At 36.5% G+C, this 24249-nt stretch overlaps 1 protein-coding gene across 2 annotated transcripts; it reads left to right on the top strand.

The window, feature by feature from the left end:
* The first annotated feature begins 6291 nt into the window (after positions 1-6291).
* On the top strand, positions 6292-24234 carry arid5a (AT rich interactive domain 5A (MRF1-like)). 2 transcript variants are annotated; one of them, XM_051902290.1, is made up of 7 exons: positions 6292-6451; positions 10009-10097; positions 18370-18535; positions 19709-19761; positions 20824-20921; positions 21125-21278; positions 22054-24234. In XM_051902290.1, the coding sequence occupies exons 1-7, from the start codon at positions 6448-6450 to the stop codon at positions 23287-23289; spliced, it is 1800 nt and encodes a 599-aa protein (XP_051758250.1). In that variant the 5' UTR covers positions 6292-6447; the 3' UTR covers positions 23290-24234. The 2 variants fall into 2 exon arrangements, with proteins under 2 accessions (XP_051758250.1, XP_051758251.1); XM_051902291.1 differs by having other exon boundaries at positions 6387-6451; positions 18375-18535.
* Positions 24235-24249: the final 15 nt, after the last annotated feature.

A 24249-nucleotide genomic window follows, 5' to 3' on the forward strand; every position in this document is an offset into this window, starting at 1 on the left:
ACATTAAATTCAAATTAATCGGAAAAATCGGCCAGCCCTAATTACAAGTAATGTGCATTACGTAATCACATTACTTTTTTGATGTTACAAGTAACACATTATAAGTAATGTACATTACGTAATCAGATTACTATTTTTTGATGTAACAAGTATAGTAATGCATTACAAGTAATGTGCATTACGTAATCAGATTACTATTTTTGATGTTACGAGTATAGTAACACATTACAAGTAATGTACGTTACATGATCAGATTACTATTTTTTGATGTTCTGAGTATAGTAACACATTACAAGTAATGTACATTACGTAATCAGATTACTATTTTTGATGTAATGAGTATAGTAACGCATTATAAGTAATGTGCATTATGTAATCACTACTTTTTTTGTTACGAGTAAAGTAACACATTACAAGTAATGTACATTACGTAATCAGATTTTTTGATGTAACGAGTATAGTAATGCATTACAAGTAATGCGCATTATGTAAACATGACTTTTTTGATGTTATGAGTAAAGTAACACATTACAAGTAATGCGCATTACGTAAACACATTACTTTTTTGATGTTACGAGTAAAGTAACGCATTACAAGTAATGCACATTACGTAAGATTACTTTTTTGATGTAACGAGTATAGTAACGCATTACAAGTAACGTGCATTGCGTAACACTCTAATAACACAAATACATTTATTTACAGCCAAAAAAAGTTACAGCAGATGAAGTGTTTTCAAGAACAACAGTCACAGTAATAGTATGAATTGTAGCTGAAATATATGCATGATGTCCAATTTAGTGGACAGAGGATTAATCAGAATTTCTTCCCAATCTAAAATCAATACTTTGAAAATTTAACAATGATATGACTCCTTTTATGTTACTTGATGTTACAATTTTTTTTTTTTTTTTTTTTTTACCTGCAAGTCTCGAAGCATAGAAGGAATGGATGGACATTCTAGAACAACCTGGCATTTCTGACTGGCTGTCAGCCATCTTGGTTTGGAGAGAAACTTGGCACTTGGTGGCAGTGTATAGGATAATGAACTAGTGTCCACTGTAGAGGCTGATGTGCAACTATGCTATCAAAACTCATGTATGCAAGAAAACGGCTTTTTAATAGCTGTCCACTCTAGTAATGTGTTCATAACTTTTTAGGGCTTACATTGCATGAATAATTATGTGACACCGATGAGTCATCAATGTACTATAGTACAAGAAAACGTCACAGGATGTGAATTTAGTGCAAAAAAAATATTAAAATGAACTAGTTTTCTCCTAAAATCAAAACTAACGGATGGTAACATTGTCCTCTATGATGTTCAACGCACAAAACTCTGCTAAAATTGAGTTTAGGGTTATTTCTTTTCAATAAGCAAAATATAATTTCTTTCTTTTTTATTTTTAAATGAAATATGACCTGTACATGTTCTTCACAAGTTCTGTGAAATTCACTTGCAGTAAAATAAGTACCTTTATTTTATATCGATTTCATCCTAAAGGTCTATCTTATATAAAAGATACAATTTTGTTCTATTTATTTGATCTTTTTCTCAGGCGTCTATGGGTGAACCTTATTATGCTGTAAATGATGAAATCAGATCAGCGTCTGCTGGAGAATGAGTCAAATCAGACTCTGTAGCTTTAGAGCAATATGACCAACCCGTCACACTTCTTGTTAACTCTTAACGTCTGTTTTCTGCTCTAGTACCCCTCCACATCTCATTCTTTGTTGTTACCCCTCTTTTTGACTGTCTTTCTCTCACTACTTCTCTCTCTGACATGAATAAACGGGGAATTTCTACTGTCTCTGAATCTCTGTTCTTCCACTCTCCTTCAAAGCAGTGACTGCAGTATTTCTTCAGTGACTCACTAATGCAAACGTTCAACGTAAACGTTCTTCGCTCACAACTCTCTCATCTGCCCACATAACATTAGCCTCCGGCTTCAGATTCTAGTCAGCAATCATATAAAGCTCAGTGACCGTCCACCCAGACTGGTCAGCATGTGATATTGCTACTTGCTGTAGTTCTTGACATTAATGTGAAGTTTGTGACGAGAACTGTCTGTTCAGTTGCTGACTTGGATGTTTTGACAAACCCAATGCTCCACTATGAGGAAATGTATTAGTCAATCCAATGGACTATGTGTAAAACTGGGTTGCTGAATGAGAAAATATTTCCAAACTAGATTTTCCATTTTCTGACGAAAATGTGAATGGTGCTTCCCCACGTAGCACTCACCGCCACAATGTTAAGGGTCGTTGCCAGTGCACTGTTATGTGGTTGCTAGAGTGTTCTGGGTAGTTGCCGGGGCATTGCTAAGCAGTTGCTAGTGTGCTCAGGGTGGTTGTTTACTGGCCCCTAGATATGGTTTGGATCTTTCCTTTTTTGCCCATTTAAACGCCCACCAGATTGAAATCATAAGCACCTTTCCTAAATAAGCCAAATGATGAAGCTATCGTTCATGAGACAGAAATGGTGCAGGATTTTTCAAGGATAAGCAACAATAATAGTGATGCTTGACATCACAGCAGTCACCTCTAACCAACATTTTCTTACATAATGGATAACGATATGAATATCATCGACCACAAACACTGAAATAATTACATCCTTTATCAGTCGATTTGGTGGCGAGTTCTAGGCGGGTATGTCCATCTGATCCAGAACAGCAAGTGTGAGAAGCACCTGAGGTGTTGTGAAACTCTGGTGTGATCTCAGACTGAGTAAAACCTGAACCTCTCAAATCGAATATGAAAACACAAGTCATAAACTCCCTAATTTCCATTTCATCTGATATCAACATAGGCAATTTCATACTCCCCAAAAAGCCATGATACACACTGGTTCATGGCGCTCAGGACGAAGGCGCACACTTTCACTCCCAATAACAGGGAGGACGGATGTTTTGTCTAATATTTCACCTGAGAAACTCCCTCAGAGCGATTGGCTCTGGGCTGAAAACTGTTATTGTGACATTTAAAGGTTAAATATGGTTAAATGTCAGGAACTATGCGGGCAGGTGAGAGAGGCCCCATCCTTAAACGAGACATCCGAAACTTTGACAGCAAGACGAGTTCATCAGCGCACAAAGATATCATGCCAGTACATAACATCTGACAGCTTCAAAACAAAGACATATTTTTTTCTCTAAAATCATGATGGGGTTTTCCGGTGATCTTTTTTATAGTTCACGCTCAATATGGCAAATGTACGCGCTATATAATCATGATCAATTTATGACAAAATGATGGCTGTAATGGTGATGTTTTGCATTTAGCGGGGCATTTCCCCACACTCTATGCATATATCGTCATCCTTAAAACACAATGTTCCTGAATGTTCTTTGATTATTATTTTTGACAATGGTCACATGTCCTTAAAACACCCTTAATTTCATATCAAACAGTATTAATTCCAGTCACTATGAGTGAATCTGCAATTCAGAAAGTCTTGCAAACCATTTCTGTTCCTCAGAAAGTCTCTTTGATTAAATGTAAAAAAAAAAAAAAATCAAATATTATTTAAGTAATATAGGTTTTTTTTTTTTTTTGTATTTGGTAACTCTATAAACAGGTTAAAAACTTGATTTTGTAATTTTCCAGTATTAACATTAAATAAACAGCAATATTAAACAAATAAAATTAAAAAGTAAACCAATAAAATGAAAAACTACTATGCCAGAATGGGTAACAGGGTTGAATATATAACCTAAATCAAGATATGACTCAATATGGACCAGCTAGTTCGGGACTAAATAGTTTGTGGTTAACGATAAACTTGCACTACCTTTCAAAAGTTTAGAGTTGGTAAGATTTGTTAATATTTTTGAAGGAAGCCTTTTATGCTCAACAAAGGCATTTATTTAATCAGAAATACAGAAAAGAAATATTGTGAAATATTACGATTTAAAAGAACTGTTTTCTACTTGAATATATTGTAAAATGTAATTTATTCCTGTGATCAAAGCTAAATTTTCAGCATCTTTACTCACATGATCCTTCAGAAATCATTCTAATATGATGATTTGCTGCTCAAGAAACATTTATGATTATTATCAATGTTGAAAACAGTTGTGCTGCTTCATATTTTTCAGAAAACCATAACAGATTTTCTTTCAGTAACCTTTGATGAATAGAAAGTTCAAAAGATCAGCATTTATTTGAAATAGAAATCTTTTGTAACATTATAAATGTCTTTACTGTCACTTTTGATCAATTTAATGCATCTTTGCTGAAAAAAATATTAATTTCTTTCTTTCTTTTTTTTTTTTTAAAGAAATCTTAATAGACCTCAAACATTTGAACATATTTTCAATTAATTGATAATAGAAATATATCATTCTTTTCCTACAATAACTTGGGTAACAGGGCAGACAGACATCCTCATGTGTTTAAACATAGCTTTAATGTTAGGTTAATATGATATAGCTAATAGTTTAACTAGTAACAGTTGGGTAATAATTAGTAATAATTCTCACAAAAACATGAGATTAACGCTATACTGACAAAAGAAAAAGTGCCTGGATGCTGAAAACAAATGTCTCATAAAAAACTTTTTAGCAGAATTGTCTAATTATTTGAATAACTGTTACAACAGTAATTTATAGGCTAGTAGTTGAACTAAAGGTAATGTCATTTTGCAGTAGAGAGATGTGCACGATTCTTGTTATGCTAAAATATAGTTCTGTCCCCTTTTACAGTTTCTGAGGTTTTCTATCACAATACTTCTGTCCTGATTATCATTTTCATAATACAAAGGGGAAAAACTGAGAACAGTACTTTCACCAGTGTCAGGGCAAACCCCTTTTTTACGCGTTTCCAGTATGTGTCTGATGACAGGTTTTTAATGCTCTTTTGGCCCTGTACGGACATTTAGAAAACAAACTTTTCAAATTTCTCATTTATTAAACGTTATATATGTAATCCACTAATAATGTTCAACAATGTATATAAATGCATCACTAGAACATTCTGTCATTTATGTCTATTTAATTAAAATATTTTGACAAAATCATGGCTCAACTGAAATAACGGACAAGCTCAACTGAAATTTCGGGGCGTGGGCGGGAGGGGCCTTTGGTCAGTCACCATTTTAATCACATTTTTAGCTTTTCGATAGTAAACCTACATTATTCACACTTCCTGTAACCTTATAACACTTAAGTGATTTTACTATGACTATGTGTGCGGATTACTTAGGGTTATGCTGTTAAGTCTGTTTTGCCACGCTAATTAAGCAATAAACACGATATTTTAAAGTTGGCTTTTATTAAGCAAATAAAGGAGTGAAAAATTACTCACCCTCTGCTTTAAAATAAACATGTTTTCCGCCAAAATGCAGATTCATCACGTGACGAAGTCTTACGCAAAAGAGATTGGGAGAGACGTTAGTACATTTGATTGGATTTATTAATTTATTTACAAAATAACAATCCTATAAAAATATTAAAACACCTACGTTATATGCATATTTACTTTCGAATTGAAAATATCATTTATTTGTAAAACTGTATAGTAAGCTAGACCTCATTCACATCAGCGCCATCTTTGATTTTTAACGGTAATGAAAGCGAGGCCGTGAGGGATAGACATACATCATCTGTAGGTTCTGTCATTTAATGTGTTTTTGGATTGTTCTGCTGACGAAACACTGCAAAAATATCTTTCCAAGAAATTTCAGTAGACAAAAAACTCCATGAGCTGAGCTGTGGAAAATAATAAGTGATCTAGGAGCTTTTTTTTTTTTTTTTTTTTTTTTTTTTACAGCAGATGTCATCGAAAACATGGCAAGTCTCACAGCCTTGCTTTCATACCTGTCTGCACTCCCCACGGTTCACAAGTGATACTTATCTTTGGTTTTGATTTCCTTTGTCATAATGTTTCACATATGTCATATTTCATCTGATTTGATCTTCACGGACAGCTTGAAAAACTAGATTTTGATCGATTTTTTTATTTAATTGCAAAATTGTTGGTTGTGGTGGAAATTAAGCCACAACTGAGGGAGACTGTAAATGTGTATTATCGCTCTTTGCTTACTTTATCAAAGTTTTAAACATGTAATAACAAATATTTTCCACATATTGGAGTTCTAAGATTCAGAACAAAACTGCAGTTAAGATACTAAGGGACATTGAAAATATATATTGCGATATTCACGCGAAGTGAACTCAGTCTGCACACTAACTTGATTTAGCTAAATGAAAACGTGCGATAAACAATCGTTGAAGAAAACTCAAAGTCCCAGAGTTCCTGCTCGAGTGAGGAAGTCCTTTCGAGACTGTGTGACCAATGAGAGGCAGAGCTCGAGCTCATGAGTGACACACAGATGTCGAAGCGCGTGCTGAAGACTGAGCTGTCAATTACTGTTAAACAAGGACAGATAGACATCAATACACACGCTCCTGAAAGTACAATCTGTGGACGACGCGCTTTTCGAAAATGGGTAAGCAATTATATTACTATAAACTGTTACTATCAATGCGGGATAACTTCTTTATGTGTAATATTAACAACATTTAAAGCTTTTTAATGAGTTTTTAAACAAGAATGGGAATGTCTGTAAACTGGTTTTCTAGTCCTTGACAGTTTTCTTTAAAACAAATCAGACCTCAGTTTTAGAAGGTTTTAGATTTAATGCCTGCTTAATAGATGTAAGATATTATCTACACTATATAAAAACCATATACAGAAGTGATTAGCGCTTATACATGGCAATACATTTTGAAATTACTTGGGAATTGGGTGAATTCAGGCTGATTGGGACACTTTTTGCCATTGAGATGACTGGGAAAAGTGTCCCAATCAACCTGAATTCACCCATATATATATTGACTTGGCTTAAAACTAACTAATATCCAAGCCATTTTTTGTTACTAGCACGTTTTTACGTTGCAAATAAGTAATCTAATAGTGACTATTTTCAGTTTCACAAGTAACCATTTCTGCGACACTAGTACTCTAGTTAGTATTATTTATCTCACTAGTTATACTTTTTTATTACTTTTCATATAAATGACTTTTTTGGCTAGTATATACTTGAATTCAAAATCTTAGTAGGAAAGCTGCGAGATTATACAGTGAAAATTATTTAGTGTATAAACAATTTTCACTCAGAAATTGCTAGTAAATTTCAATTACAAATAAACAGCGAATTACACATTGAATTAAACATGAATTTATTTAGTATTTTTTTGTAAAACATACTCCAATAATCTTTTTTTTTAATTTTTTTACAGTGTGTAGTCACTACTGAATTATTTACTAGTAATTAAAAAAAAAAATCCTATTAAAATAGACACTAGTTGTGTTGTTTTTTTTTTTTTTTTTAAGAATGGTAAGTGGCTTACCATAGCTATTTCTGTCATTTTAGTAATTTGAGTGACAGTAATAAGGACTAGATATGAGTAACCATAACAAGTTTTGCTCTTTGAGGAAGTGGTTTAGAGAAATAGCAACACATTGCTGTTGAAGCGTAAAACCCCCCATCTGACAGCAAACCGATGAGAATGAGACAGATAAGCATATGGCACAACATATACACTTTATCAAACATCACAGACATGGCTTTCTGTGTTGATAATAACTTTTGATGTCGTCATAATTCCTTTGTGACATTATCGCAGAGTTACATTATGATGTTATCACATGCTACGGCTTTGTTTTAGAGATTCCGATCGTGAATCCGGGATGTGACACACATCAAAAGAAAAGCCACAGTTTAATCTTAAAGTCTCCTGGCTGACTTTATGTGATATCGACCAATTAACTAATAAAAATGGGGACCTATGCCGTATCCGTACAACAGCAGACTCCCAGAAACAATGCAGAAGTTGCTATCGCACCAGTGATAATATCAGTCAAACTTGTCACAATCTTTCTGCACTGTGGCTCAGAAGGGGAAGTCAAATAACAGAAGGCTGTTCAGTGCCCTGGCACAGGAAACGTCTGATCTCGAAAGCCTAGCGTTGCTGGATGTTACAGACAGAGATATGAGTGTAGAGAGTGGTGAGGAGGCTCTGAGAAAGGGAAGTGGAGACTTTGAGGTAGAGGCTACCCAGAGCGAACCTATAATTCAGTGCTTGTGTGGTTTGTAAATAAGATGCTGTCAGGTGCCTGATGGTTACATTGTGCTGCTTCAATTCACACCGAACGCTTGAGCAGAAGATGGCTTGATAAGCTCGCTCCTTGACCCGAAATTTGGTTGGTGTGATGATATTGTGCTCTCCTGCACCTTCTGAAGGAATATATAGCTCTAAATAAGCCTGCGTTTAAAAAAAAAAAAAAAAAAATGGCAGTATTTAATAAACACATGACTGATGAAATGTATGTAAAATATTGATTTTATAATAATCAGAGGATCCACTGGAGTGCCTGTTTTGTTAGACAGCACACAAAGCTTTTTTTAAATATTCGAGCAAGTATCACAGCTGTGGTTTATGCATACAGACAGGAAGTAGTGTTGTAATCATGTGGTTTCATATTAGAATGTTCTCTTTCTTTCTCACACGCCCATTTAATTCAACACTTTAGATGCAAAACTGCATTTTATAACAGAGAGTGTTGCTCTATTTGTGTCAAATTAGCTGCTTGTTTTGATGTTTAATGTCATTGGGATTCACAGGATTGAGGTGAGGGATGTTTAAGTAGGTCTAGTAGGTGTAAATGATGTTGTTAAAATGTTAGTCATCATTTGATTCAACACGGCCTCATTCCAAACCTGTACGACTTTCTTTCTTCTGTGTGCAAAAGAAGATGTTTTGAAGACAGTGTTGTGTTGTTGTTGTTGTCTATTAAAAATGTTCGTTTTCTCTCATTGAAATACAGCTAAAATAAAATATAAATATTAGATGAAAAACTTAAATGAAAATTGGCAACAATTAATATAAAAAAAGTACTAAAACTGAGATAAACATTAATTAAAGCTATACAGAAATATAAAACAATAAAAATATAAAGATTACATGAAAAACTTAAACAGAAATGAGAAATTTTACCTTGGCAACTAACTGAAATAATTAAGTTGAAGTTGAAGTAGTAAAATTACTAAAAATTAAAGCTATATAGAAATATGATAAAAATATAAATATTAGATAAAAAAAAAAAACTTAAAACTAGAAAATTATAAATGTTACATTGGTTTAAGTTGAAGTACTAAAATTACTAAAATTAAAACCGAAATAAAAATTAATTGAAGCTATAAATATATATATATATATATAAAAAATGATAAAAATATAAATATTAGAATATGAAATATTTGTTTTTAAAATCTTAAAACTAGAAAATTATAAATGTTACCTTGGCAGTTGAAGTACTAAAATCACTAAAACTGAAATAAAAATTAATTAAAGCTATATGTAAAAAAAATAAAATAAATAACCTAATAACAGTGACAAAAGCTCATAACAAAATTACTAAAACTTAAACTAAATGAAAACTGAAATTATAAAAATAAAAGTTAATTCAAAATATGAAATAAATTCTATAAAAGTATATAAATAACACTGTTTGAAGAATGTTTCAGCAGTTTTTGCACATACAGTGAAAGTCAACAGGGACCAAAGCAACTGGTTTTCATTTACTTTGATTGCATGGACGTTTCTTCTTTTCTGTCCCACAGAAGAAAGAAAGTCATACAGGTTTGGATTGACATGAGGGTGGTTTCATGATCATTCTGAGTTAAAACTATCCATTTTTGAGTAATCTTAAAGTTACCCAAATGCTTTCTGAAGCATGTTGAAAATCCGCCTTTGCTTTTGTGTGGTTTTTCTGGGAAAAAAACTCTATCTTTGGTTTTAAAGTCAGTCATATTCTTAAAAAAAACATTAATTTGCTATCACAAAAGAAATTTATATAGGTGATTAGCTGGCTTGCTTTCTAGATATCTGCATCAACACTGAAAACCCCACTGAAAGTTTCCATCACAGTGTACATTCTCTTGTTTACTTGTGCGTTTACACATTCACATATGTGTAACTAGTTTGCCGGGCTTTGTTTTAGTGCTGGACCCTCGAGGAGAGGTCGATGTTGGAGAAGCAGAGCTAGAAGACTGTGAAAACACAAAGCAGGAGATGAATTCACCAAACCAGGTAAGACCAAAAATCACTGGTCATTTCCTCACCCTCATGTCATTCCAAGCCTTTATTTGTGGAACACACAAGACAAATTTTTGAGAACATTTCTTGGTTTCATAGTTTAGCAAAGGCTATCATATGACTTAAGTCAAACTATTTTTATTGCGGTTCTGTGGCAAAAGCTACGTAACAGTTCTCAACATTTCTGCTTTTGTTCCACTGAAGAATGGAGAGAGTAAATGATAACAGAATTCTTCTTTTCGCTTTAAGGCATGAGTATGGATTATCTCCCAAAGCTTACCTGTAAACATGAATTTGAATTTGTATGTAGTTTATGTAAATGTCACATAACTGATTCTTCTGATGTTGCTGAAGTGCAAATTCGCTTGTAAAAATAACATCTCACTTCCCCTTTCGATCTAATGACTGTTGCCAAATTGATTTCTGGTATTATTGCAATATTTCGGTTACAGAGAATGCTGATGTCAGTAACAGTAGTTAGTCACATGACATATGACAATGTTGCCTTGTGGTTAGATTGTCCATTTGACTTTCATTTTGCAAGAAAATCTATTTTATCTGTTGTGTACAGGAAAAATCAGTATCCCAGTATATTGACATGTACTGACTCAACAGCCTTTGGTCGCCTTTTTTTTTGGTAACAGTTTTCGGTTCTTCATTTCTGCACTACATCAGAATAAGACAGTTCTGAGTGTTACATTACAGGGATTTGATAAAATGCGGGATGTATAGTCATTTCTTTTATGCTACACACACAGATACGCATATAAACAATCGCAGATGTTTTTTTCTTCTTCTCACACTTCTGGTAATTGAAAACAGCGTTTGTATGCTAGTGCAAAGATGCATCATATTTCCAGGGTGGCGTCAGAAGTTGAAAGCCATGTGGTTTTGGTGGCGAGCGCTGGCCATGCCACTGCATCTTCTTCAGTGCGTATAAACTCATTTTGAGAGTGTTATTGACACGTCCGCTGTAGACTAACCCACGCACTTTTCCGAAATTTGAATGAGGTGGAAATTTAAGAGCTGCAGCTCACAGAAAGTCTCTCACAATGGGGTCTGTGCTACTTTTAGCCACAGCTCGAGAGGGACGGGGGCACTGATCTCAGCACACACAAAAAACCCTTCCTGTTTGAAACTTGAAGGTAGCGTTTAAGAGCTAAGCTCTTCCCTGTTGTGGTCTTGATATGACTGTATTAAATTGAACGAGTGATCTTATGTTTTTGTTGCATATCAAGTGCCCTCAATAGTTTAATAAGAGCACGTTTCAAACATTTTGAACTCCATTCCAGCAGTTACGCCTCTTTTATCAAATTTGTGGTTAAAGAATTATTTTCTAACAGATAGAGAAAAAATGCACAAATACACAAAATATATACATTGGCTATTAGGAGTGTGAGATTAAAATATGACGAGATTTCTTGTTGAGGACAAAAACGCTGTCTCTTGATATTGCCATGACGGAGTGTGAGGGTGAAATTAGGACAGAATATGCCACTGCTACATTACATTATGCTTCCACTGTCATTTTGCTTTTTATAGAAATAACCATTTAATTAAGTTGGATAACGGTCGCTTCAATCCCATCCAGCTCATCCATCAAGAGCTGTAGAGTCGTACGTAGTGCAGCAGGAAACAGAGTTCACTGATCATGTGACGAGTTGACTGGCGAGACCATGGCGGAGGATTCATTGCACAACAGAGCCTAACCCCTTATTTACATTGCACGTCTGTGGCGCATTACAGCTCCGGCGAGGTTTTGTTCCGTCTTCCGCGCGGCGTCAACTCACACCAGAAGCGAAGCGGCTAGATTCGTGAGAGCACGAGATTTGCCTGTCCGATGTTGTTTTCCTTGATTTTTCATGTTTTTAATTGTTAAATTGTTATATTTTGTCCGATTTAATTGTGTTTATTGCTATGCCCTACTTTGTTTTTCTTTAGCCTACAAACAAAGTTAATACACTTAAAAGTCCAGTTATGGACGACAAGGATAAAAGATTTTCAGTTGAAATTTTCAAAAGACTTGTGCAATGTAAATACGGCTTAAGCGTCTGACAAATGTCTTATCTTGCAGAATACGCGCTCAGCGCCACCGCTCTCTATTCACAGAGTTTGCGCAATTGTGAAATTGAAAGCGAAAGTAAAACGCGAACGCACATTCAAATGCGATTTTAATACCCCGCATTTTGAAAGCGGCTCCCTGATGCATGCAAATATCTCCTAATATGAAAACTATCTTAGACTGGGTTGTGTAGTTGTAACCATCTCTTCTGTATGCTTGAAGAAAAATAACTCTGCTATTCTTTTATATGTAAAATGTATCTTTATCGCTATAGTTATCGTCCTTGGTGTGCAACGGGCCTCAAGAATCTTTCAGTGATCAGTTTTTAAAAGAATTTTTATCTAAAGATTCTTTTTCCACTATAAAAGAACATTTTGTGCAATGGAAAGGTTCCATGGATGTTAAAGGTTCTTCATTAAAACATCAATGCCAATAAAAGGCCTTTTCTTTTCACGGAGTGTCTATTTACACCAAGTCCTGTGGCAGAAGATATTTGCACTAACTTCACCCACTAATGTCTGATTAAGCCAAACAAAACTACACAAGAAATCCCGCTGATAACTGCGTCCGACCCAAGTTTGAATCCGCCTTTTTCTGAACTTATTCTTCTCCGCATATCATCTCAGAGAGGCTATTAAAAATAAAAATTAAGAAAATATTTGAAAAGTGGAAATAAAGTAAGATGATTTAATAGTGGAAATTAATTGTTTGTCGGGTATAGGGTTAGGAGTAGGTGTAGGGACAAGTAGGAGGCATCATCTATTTATAAATATAATCAAATACACTGAATATGTTATTACTGCATACTGTTTTATAATATACCACAATACACTGAGGCGCAGATATTATACAGAATCTAACAACTGACTTATTTTTGAGAGTGTAGAACGTACACCACACCAAACCAAAAAAAAAAAAAAAAAACCTTTTGAAACCATTCTCATTAACGTATTTCTCTTGATTAAAAGATATTTAAACATTTATTCCAAGAACTTTTGTTAACACACTATTCCTCGAAGCTGCTTATCACCAGTGTTGTCAATATAACAGGAAGTGTTTGGGTAGATGGCAATCAGATAAATCTGTATATGAAATTTCAGTGAAGATGACTCAATTCAGGACAGACTGGAGCTCAGCCGTACCCATAGCAAAGAGCATGTGTCAGTGTGTTTTCTCTGTTGTATTCTCGGCTGAAGCGAGGGAAAGAATGAATCAGACTCTTTTAGATTGCCCCAGCTTCTGGGCCTACATGTATGATATTATTCCCTTTACATGTGAGAGATTTACACTTAGACCTCAATGTTTACTCATTCCAGTACACTGAAAAGGGGCCTTCTTTTCTTCTATATTAGTCAGAGGTTAGAATAAAGCCCTATATGCTCAATATTAGTCATTGTAGAGGCCTTATTCTGGGAAGAAGTTACCCTCTCTGAGGAACTCTATTCAGTGTGAAACTTACTGACTGAACATTGCTTTGGCAGCAAACAGCACAGTTCAACCACCAAAGTCATCAAATGGAAATCCAAAGCTTTCTGTGCGCAATGCATATAGTCACTGGGGAATTTCTCTTCTCAAGCTGTTATGAATTGTTTTTGGCGAGTGAATATGATTTAACCAAATGCTGTTTCCAAAAATTGTTTCCACAAACAATTAAGCCTGCTGAAAAGCTTGAGTTTTAGCTGGTTTAAGATGATCTGTGCCCAAAACCTGTCTAAAACCAGCCAACTAAGACCAGCAAACCAGCTTAGGAAAGAGAAATAGGTCACCTTTTTGATCAAAAATTAAAGTAACACTTCATTTCGATAGTCTACTTTAGACATCCTTCTTAGTAACTTTGCAACTACATGTCAACTAGCAGTCATTACAGTATCAGTAGACTGTCTGATTAATATCTGCGAACAATTTATTTTGAACAGACATTCTACTGACTATAAGTAACTTGGCAAGTACATCAACTTATTCTACTAAACCAAACCTAACAGTCTACTAATACTCTAATGAGAGTTAGTTGACATGTAGTTAATGTTAAAGTGGACTATCAAAATACAAAGTGTAATATAATGACCATTTTCCACCCTGTTACTACTAGAACTCTTTTATTATTGGCCAAAATACAAAAAATAAAATTCAGTATAATCCTAACATCCTGTTTTCCATCCTATGGCCCCTTTAACAGCCAGCTGGTCTGACATGCATTAAGCCGCAATGTATACTAGCTATGCAACTTCTGAAATAATTTGCTTACATTAACTGATTTTCTGGAGTTTACCAGGGATATCTATAAGTCACATGTATTGTTACTGAGTGGGTGATATGTGGCAGCTGGCGTTCATTTCTGCATGCCTTCACTCTTTCATTTCTCACTTGCGGCCTGCCTACACTGTGGGTCATTGTCCTGTGCGCCCGCGCGTTAGCTGTTAGCAGTTCCACTTTGGCCTGATCAGCTTATAGCACATTGCCACAGGGTGAATATGCTGTTTTTTCTGTAGATAACATTCACTTACTTCCCTGTTTCATCTGGGCTTGTTCCTTCCTTATTATGCAAGAACATCTACAAGGTTTATAAGGTGTCGAGGTGTCACATAAAGACACTGCGAAAAAGCCCAATCAAAATGGTGTAGGTATTATTTTCACCAACAGAGGGGGTTGCGAGGTATACTGATTAGAAAAGGATCCTAGGTATGCCTAGGATCCTAGGCATACTAACTATTCATGTTAAGGTAATACCGTCTGTATGTACTTTAGAACAGGGTGCGCGATTGTTTTGCTCACCATTTTAAACGTTCCCGAAAGTTCGGCCGTCAAAACGCAGTAATTCCCATACACACATCTTAACTATACCACTTACACTTTCAACAAATTACATTTGCAGAAAGCATATACTTTGTGTTGAAATTAAGCCTAAAATGCAAAATAATAAGCCCAATTCATAGTTTTCAGTCATGTGACTCAAAACATCCACAGAACCGCCTGTCAGTTTTCCATCTTAAAAGAAGAAAAACAATGATATGTGAACAAAATGCAAGTTTTGGTTATCCAGCACATGCTGCAGTATTTCAATCACTAAAACCAGCGGGACGTTATAAAACTCAACACTTAAAGTGTCTTAAAAAACAGTGATATTAAAAGATCAAATTCAGTATACAGCTTATTAATGATGATATTATTGATGATGCACTTAACGAGAAACTATGTGTTGCATTTATATTCTGGGTTCATCTGCTCGCCTGTACAAATTATGCATCATCGATAAGGTGTATATTGAATTTGGCCATTTAATATCATTGATTTTCTACATTACAACTTACTACAAGCCTGGTAAAAATGACTAAATGTGACGTCACGTCATCACGAATTAAGGAAAGTAAAGCAAGAGCACACACATAGCAAATAACATTTGATAAATTAAACAAAAAGTAATTAAAAAACAAAGATACAAAAATGTTTTGTCTCCGTTTTGTTAGTTCATAGACAATAAGTGAGGTTTCCATTTCAGAAATCTGGTCACCTTATATCACAGACATGGATGATACCCCGAATCATGTGGTTTGTTGTGTTATTGTGTCTGAAATCGTCCCCTATACCCTTAATGGGGCACTATTTGAGGGGACAGCCATTTGTAGTGGTGTCCAAAACCACTGAGTTGTCAAGTGCACTCATTCAATCCCATAATGCACTTATATATGCTTTTATAAGGAGTTTTTATTATGGAAAGATATAATTTAAATCAATATACTAAAGTGTAAACTGAAAGTAAAGTTTTTTGTCCCAGTTAATTAGTACTTAAGTACATCTTTAAATGTTATTTGGAAATATGGCTCAAGTATACTGCTGAATGTACTGAAAAGCATTTATGGTAAACTGAAACATACTTAGTCACATAACATAGTCATTTCTGTTTCGTCATTTCTATTGAAACTTGTGTGTCATGTACTTAAATATATTTGTAATTACACAATTTAGTACATTTAAAATATAGCAAATCAAAATTATAACCAAGTACTCTAGTATGTTAGTTAAAACACCAAAATCTACTTCTTTAGCATAACAAAAGTTAATTAAACATAATTATGCACTTTAAAGTAAAGCTTAAGTGTTGTGAAAGTGAACTTACACTTAAGTGGCCTTTTATTTCAGCAATATTACATTATCTGCATGTACAGTTTCTATTAAATATATTTTTAAGATTTAAGTGTACATTAAATACAACTAAGCACAGTTTAATTGTTAGTAGTTATAGTCCTTGTTTTGAACATCCCTTTATCCTGGAGTTTAGCTTTTTCCATCTTTAGATTGAATTATAAAGACAAGTGCAAACTGAGATCTCATAATCCCACTTCACTTTTTTAGTATAAATAAGGAAGGCTACGTTCATACTCTGTGTTTCTGATTAAACGCGCAAGTTTTGTGGACTAGCTCAAATCACTAACTCCCACCCATTGCCTCTCTCTCTCTCTCTCTCTTGCAGTAATTGCAAAGTTTCTCATGTTTGCACCACACGAGTCTTTATGACAGCATGGAGTACAGCAGTAGTGCAGCTCTCCTTTGTGAAAACCCCATCAGTGGTTCGGTTTCCCTTCAAACAGGATGTCTGGTTACTTATTGAAAGTGGTGGTGAAAGCCAAAGCTGTTGTGTTTTCAGTCTCACACTCTGAATATGACTGGTCTCGGAATGGAGTTGCATGAACACCTATATCACCTGCAATTTTGCATGAGGCTTTGAGAAAATGAATCAGTGAGAAGATTTATCAGGCTATTTGTGTGAAAGTGAAATTCGAAGGTTGTTCGAAGCACAATTACGCCGCTTCCTGTAAATGACACAAACTCTCCCACATGTATTCATATCTTGCCTATATCGTGTACAGTGCACATGCATACTGTATATTTATTGGTTATTGAACTCTTATGTTGGGAACTCCTGAACTGGACAGAAATTGACCAGTTATGTGAAACAGAAAAATTCCCAACGTCGGTGAATCTCTGAACAAAAACATGTCTGTCACATTTCACAGACATTTCACCTTTTTTGAGAACTTTGTCTCGTTTTTTTGCATTGTGACCATTTAATTTCTTCTCAATTTTTCACTACCCTGATGTGTCTGGAAGTTTATTATTATTATTATGATTCTTGTTAAATTCTTATTACTTGAAAACAAATAGTTTTTAATTTAAATCACTATAAATATTCTACAAGCAACACTACCTTAATCTAAATTGTTTACCATTTAAATATTAGCAATAAATAAAATACATCAATGCATAACAATACAGTGAAAAATTTCAAATCAAATCAAATAATGTATAATAATTGTCATGAAAATAATGTCACAGTAGCTGTGTTTCCATCAACTTATTTTTATGCGCATTTTGGGATATCGCATAAAAAACGCAGGATGGAAACGCCAAGATGCGCATAAATTCTAAAAATGCACATTAAAAAAAAAAAAGTGCTCAATTGAGGCGTATACGATTTTTATCCGATAAGAAAACGTGCATAAACTACGATGGAAACACATTTACCAAAAAAAAATAATCGATGTGCATCAAAAACGTCATGTGATTTTATATATATATATATATATATATATATATATGCCCACTGTTGCCACTTTCGGCGGTGGACAGGGGTCAGCATGGGCACCCTGACTGGTCTGCAGCTATGCAGCCCCATACGCGATGCACTGTGTATTCTGACACCTTTCTATCAGAACCAGCATTAACTTCTTGAGCAATTTGAGCTACAGTAGCTCGTCTGTTGGGTCGGACCACACGGGCCAGCCTTCGCTCCCCACGTGCATCAATGAGCCTTGGCCGCCCATGACCCTGTCACCGGTTCACCACTGTTCCTTCCTTGGAGCACTTTTGATAGATACTGACCACTGCAGCCCGGGAACACCCCACAAGAGCTGCAGTTTTGGAGATGCTCTGACCCAGTCGTCACAATTTGGCCCTTGTCAAACTCGTTCAAGTCCTTACACTTGCCCATTTTTCCTGCTTTTAACACATCAACTTTGAGGACAAAACATTCACTTGCTGCCTAATATATCCACCCACTAACAGGTGCCGTGATGAAGAGATAATCAGTGTTATTCACTTCACCTGTCAGTGCTCATAATGTTATGCCTGATTGGTGTATATACTTTTTTTTTTTTGAGAACTTTAGTGATTTTGTGTCTTTTAACCATACACCATTTTTTCCACCAGACCAGCAGGGAGATGGAGAACTTGGTATCCACTAATAGCAGTGAGGAGAGTTCCAGAACCGACCAATCAGAGAGTGAAGAGAGGACCTTTGTGACCAATCTGTACTGTTTTATGAAGGAAAGAGGCACTCCAATAGAGAGAATTCCCCACCTCGGCTTTAAACAGAGTGAGTCTGAAGACTGTTGCATCTAATATAATACAGTTTAAATCAGTGGTTTTCAGCTGCTTTTGCTTCAAGATGTAGAATTGGCATTGAACATCATGTAGTAACCCAACACCAGAACCTCAACTCTCAAAATCATACAAATATAATTGAATAAATGCAAATGTATTTTTTATATATATATGGATTACCAAGAACTGCTTAGGCCCAACAGTATTCAAAAATTGCTAAATATTTAGTTCCTAAATGGTTTGATGCTCTCAGCAGCCATAATTCACCTCACAAAACACATCGTTGTCGTCACAAAGCATGTTTACAACTATATAATTGCATTTTATTATTAACATTTAGCATAGTTTTTGAGAACAGAACACACCTGCAAACTATTTTTTGGGTTGTGACTAATATAAAAAACACACTGTATCGGTATCTGTCATAGTGCACTTTGGTGTGCCAGGACATTTTAAGCACTAGAGACACAAACTACATGATTTTTGTTGTGAGAACTGCTTGATAAATGATCTAAAATATAAAAAATCTTAAATTAATCTTGTATAATATTAAAAAAACACTGTATCGGTATCTGCCACAGTGCACTTTGGTGTGCCAGGACATTTTTTAAGGATTAGAGACCTTTTCTTGACCTTCTCAACTGTAGCTTCTGAAATCATTAGTCATAATGTAGTCCCATATCTTTCCTGTAATCTCATTCCATTTTCAGAATTTTTACAAAAAATTGTTCGGTTGACTGCATTTGTCAAGCTCAAACATGTCACTCCGTTAACAATGTTATAGTACAAAATTAAATTTTTAATCTTTAATTTATGGGAAATATACAATATGTTAATTAATTTGGTACAAATCTAGCAAGCCACTACTGAGTGAAGCTGCATTTAGGATAAATTTGCAACCCTGTTTCTCCTTGTAGCGTTGTTTTTATTTCTATTTTTTTCTTTCTCTCAAATCAAAGTTCTTCACTTATTTAGCAGTGTTCCAGAATTTGGTAACAGGGTTTCAAACCTCATATAAAATGAATAAATAATAAAAAGCACCTCCTTTTTATTGAAACAATAAAACATTTCTAAGAGTTTCAGATGCAATTTTGTTCCCTCTTCATGGGAAGTGCCATCTACATATCATCACTTGACTTTAAGATTGCGTTATGCTTGTTTCCAGTCAACCTGTGGAAAATCTACAAAGCCGTGGAGACGCTTGGAGGATATGATGCGGTAAGTATCCTCAAGCAAACAAACCTTTCACAACCTGCTGCTGGTCTGTCTCCCTCATCTCTCGTTCATGCCACTGATAGTATTATCTTGTTGATATATTGTGCAAGCATGCCAACTGCCCAAGCGAGGAAGTTGAGAAGCAGGTCATGCATTTGCCTCTTGCTCTTGCACAGTGGAAACTATGATGGCTTTAGGTCACACCATGCTCACAGCAGTGACCGTTATGACCACAATGAGGACGGGGGTCCATCCTCCACCTAGCTCTTTCTGCCCAAACCTGCTTCTACAAAGCTTTGTTCTCTCGCCCTTAAGTTTCCACTCACTCTAAGGTGCTAAAGTGTTTGTATTTTTAATAAGTGTGCATGTGGTCAGTAAAACCGATGTCTGACAAAACTGTGTCTGTCTGTGTGTAAATTTAGCCTTGGTCAGAGGGGGTCTTGTTTCTCTCTGTGAATTGGGTCTGGGAGTGGAAAGTTTGACCTTGTACTCTAAAAAGTGTCATGCTAAAAAAAAAAAATGCCATTATTGCATCAGTCACACTTTATTCCAGTAACACATCTAAAATGAATGTGTTTGCTGCCTCTAAACAGAGACTTCAGAGGATTGGCACCTGTCAATAAAAAGTACCTTGGTCATTAACTGATTTAGCAATGTGTCAGGCAGTAAAGGGTGGTATTCGCATTGTAAAGCTGAAACCTTTATCAGCCTGTGAAAATAAATTCAGGGTATGTACTTAGACACATATGAGGCAACCTCTGAAACTAAGCAGTGACTAATCATGAAGTTCCACTATGACAAGAGCTGATCAGACTGATAATGCAATGCATGCAGTACATGTAGTTACTTAATATTCCTCAGTACTTAAATGTATAATTACAGTGTAACAAAGACTCCTTAAAATAAAGTGTAACCTCATTTTTATTATGTGATGTGGTGTGGCGTAGGCATTAGCCTCTGTCTTGTAATTGCATCAGCGTCAAAGAAGCATCATTATACAGTAGGCAGTTAAATTCAGTTCTCTTTTCTGCTGAGGGTGTATAATAAAGTTGTGTTTGCTCACAGGTAACAGCACGGAGGCTATGGAAGAATGTGTACGACGAGCTGGGTGGTAGTCCAGGCAGTACTAGTGCAGCCACCTGCACACGCAGACACTACGAAAGGTAAACCCACTTGCAATCTCAAACCTCACCTGAACAAACCTACGTACCTCACGTACAGCTATAGCACATATGGTGCAGAACGAGAAGAGGTTGCAATGAAAACTCTTACAAGACTCTTCCTACTCACATTGCCCACAAGATTCAGAGCACGTGAATTGACCGCTAGGCCATGGCTCCTACAGTAAAACTCTTTCTTTGTGCAGGTTGGTGTTGCCCTTTGAGAGGCAGCTGAGAGGGGAGGAGGACAAACCGCTGCCACCTTCAAAACCTCGCAAACAGTACAAGAGGAGCCCTGAGAACAGGGGAAGTAAGCCAGAGAGCAAGAAGAAGAGGAAGATGGAGAGAGAAGAGTGCGAGGTGAGCGGCAAGAAATGCACTTGGATCAAAGAAAGTCTTTGTCAAATGTACTGCAAAGTGAGAGTTGAGCAAAATAGCTATGAGAAGTAGTGAGAACTGAGTGATCACGCAAACAGATTGTTGAATTGATTCATTGTAAAGGACTGTCTTCAATATAACTTCACAGTTCAGCCACCTATGAAAATTCTGTTATCAATTACTCACCCTCCAAACCCGAAAGACTTTCGTTCATCTTCGAAACACAAATGAAGATCTCTTTGATAAAATCTAAGAGCTTTCTGTACTTTGACGCTTCAAAAAGTTCATAAAGAGATCATAAAACTAATCCATATGAATTGAGTGGTTTAGTCCAAATTTTCTGAAGAGACTCGATCGCTTTATATGATCAAGAGATTTAATTTAGGCTTTTATTCACATTTAAAATTGATCAGCAAACATAAACAGAGGCTCAACCGAGCCTGCTTGATGAGCGAGGACAAACCTTATTGGTTCTTGCTGAAGCTCAAACGTGCTGCATAACACATGAGAACGAAAGTCTTACAGGTTTGGAAATTACATGAGGGCGAGTAATTAATGACAAAATTTTCATTTTTGGATGAACTAACCCTTTAAGCAAAATCATCACAAATATCTCTATCACTCAGCCCTACGTACAATACAATCTAACGATATATACAGTAAATCTGAATGATGCATAGTACATATCACCAAACGTCCTATGTGTGAGGATGTATCTGTCTGCTCCTTGTCCTGAACGTCTCACTTTTGTTCTCAGGAGAAAATGGGATCAGATCATCACTGTGAGAGAGGCATGTGTTCCCATCACAGTACATGGATGTCATCCTCTGATCGCCTAGACTCTGAGAAGTCTTCCACGATTCCTGTCCATGGTCCGCACCCTGGTACCTGCTCCAGGGAGAAGCTCCTCCTTCAGACTCCCACCCCGGCTGAGGTGATCTCTCCCTTGGAGAAGAAGAAGCGTCTGGCCCAGGCTAGCCTCACTGTCCCTGCCTCTGGCTCCTCTGAGGATGGTGCAGAACTGGAGAGACCCTCCGTCATTCAGCTATCCCACTCTTCCCAGTCTCCTGCTTGCCCTTCGTCTACTCGCACCCGCCACTCTTCCGATGGCTCGCCTCTCCCCGTCTCCTCTCCGTCCGGCTCCTTATCCCGTAGCCCATCTCCTTACTCGGTCTCCTCCGAGGACTGTATAGCCGTGCCGGACCAGAAGTCTCCAGTCAAAGAGACCGAAACTAAGACACCTTCTCGTTTGCCCACTCTCCCCACATCCAAGGCTGGTAGCACCGGAGTTTGCAAGCCTCTCGGCTGTTACCCCAACAGCAAAGAACCTGCCAACTATCACCACTACTATTACCGGGAATACCTGCAAGCTGGTCCACACCACTCCGAAAAGACCCAAAGGAGCCTTTCATGGACCTCGGATGGTAAATCTGGCACCAGACATACATCCCACAGGCTGCCCTCGCCTGGCTGCACCAAAGCCTGCTGGGTCCCTCATGCCTCCAGCTTCTCCAAAGTCTTACCGCGTGATCCCTGCAGGCCTGTGTCACTACAGCACACTTTTAAGCCGCACATGTCCTACCCCCAGCACCTCCTAAAGAGGCCCACCTCCGATGAAGCCTACTTGAAGAAGATACCAGCGTCCTCTCCACTTCGCATGGCGGACAGGAAAGATAAAGCAAAGACTATGTTGCCCAAGCCTCTGCCTACCCAGCAGTACCTTCTCCACCCTCACGCTGGTCTGACAATTCCCTTCCTACCAACCTTAGAGAGACCCCAAAGAGACTTAGCCGAACAGTTGAAGGCTCTACCTCTTCAACCTGTACTTCTTCCAACCCATCTAACAATACCTCAGACCCACTCTATGCATTGCCCACCAGTGGGCACCCCCTTTCCTGGGTCATATGAGGCTGCTTTGCCCTCCTACCCTTACCCGTTTCCGATCTGGCATCCACCTGCTGGGTACAACATGACGGGCATGCAGCCATACTGAACTATTCTGAAACTACTGGTCCTAGAGGGCCATTGTCCTGCAGAGTTTAGCTCCAACCCTAATCAAATACACCAGAACAAGCAAATCAAGGTCTTCAGGCGGGCGTGTTTTTAATCAAGGTTGGAGCTAAACTCTGCAGGACCAAAGTTGCCCATCCCTGGTCTAGACTTCTATTGTGCTTCAGGGCTTACAAGTCAACATGAAATCAAAATCTAACCTGTTTATTTTTTTAAATACATATTTAGCCATGTTATTCAGAAGAAAACAATGCCTTTTGTGATCAAAATGTAATAACATGCTCAGACTCACCTCTTAAATTAAACCGTGTGCTGGCCGTTTCGTTTCCTTCACAAATGAATGGAGGTGAGAGGTGGAACGGATTTTTCATGATCAAGTTACAGGATCATTTTACATGAAGTAAAATGGGTTGTGAATCGTTTCATGTTGATTTTAAAGACTAATGCCAAATGAAAGACTGTTACATATGAGATCCTGTAACTGGTGGAGCATCATATTTATGGGATCGATTCCCAACGAACACACAATACTGATCAAATGTATCAGTGAATGCACTGTAAATCGCTTTGGATGACCAAATGCTGTAAAAATTTCAATGTTACGTATGTTGACAAGTTCATCCATGTAGCTATATCTTCAAAAGAGAATAGCTTCTTAGTTGATGTGGATTAAGTGTAAACAATCTTTCAAGCTATTAATCTAATGAATACAAATTACTTGTGGTACAGATCAGGGTCCAGAGTAAATAATTCTCATATGAGTAAATCCTCCAAAATTGTACTTTTTATCCTTATATTAGTTTCAAGGCACTTACCACAAGATCCACGTGTTTGACAAATGCTCCAATAATGTAAAAAATGTCTGTAATGTACAATTGTATACTGAATGTAAAAAATATTTTTGTATAAAATAAATTTGTCGAGATCATGTCAGGTCTTCCAA

The sequence above is a fragment of the Ctenopharyngodon idella genome, chromosome 8 (assembly GCF_019924925.1).
Source record: "Ctenopharyngodon idella isolate HZGC_01 chromosome 8, HZGC01, whole genome shotgun sequence".
NCBI classification, from domain to species: Eukaryota; Metazoa; Chordata; class Actinopteri; order Cypriniformes; family Xenocyprididae; genus Ctenopharyngodon; species Ctenopharyngodon idella.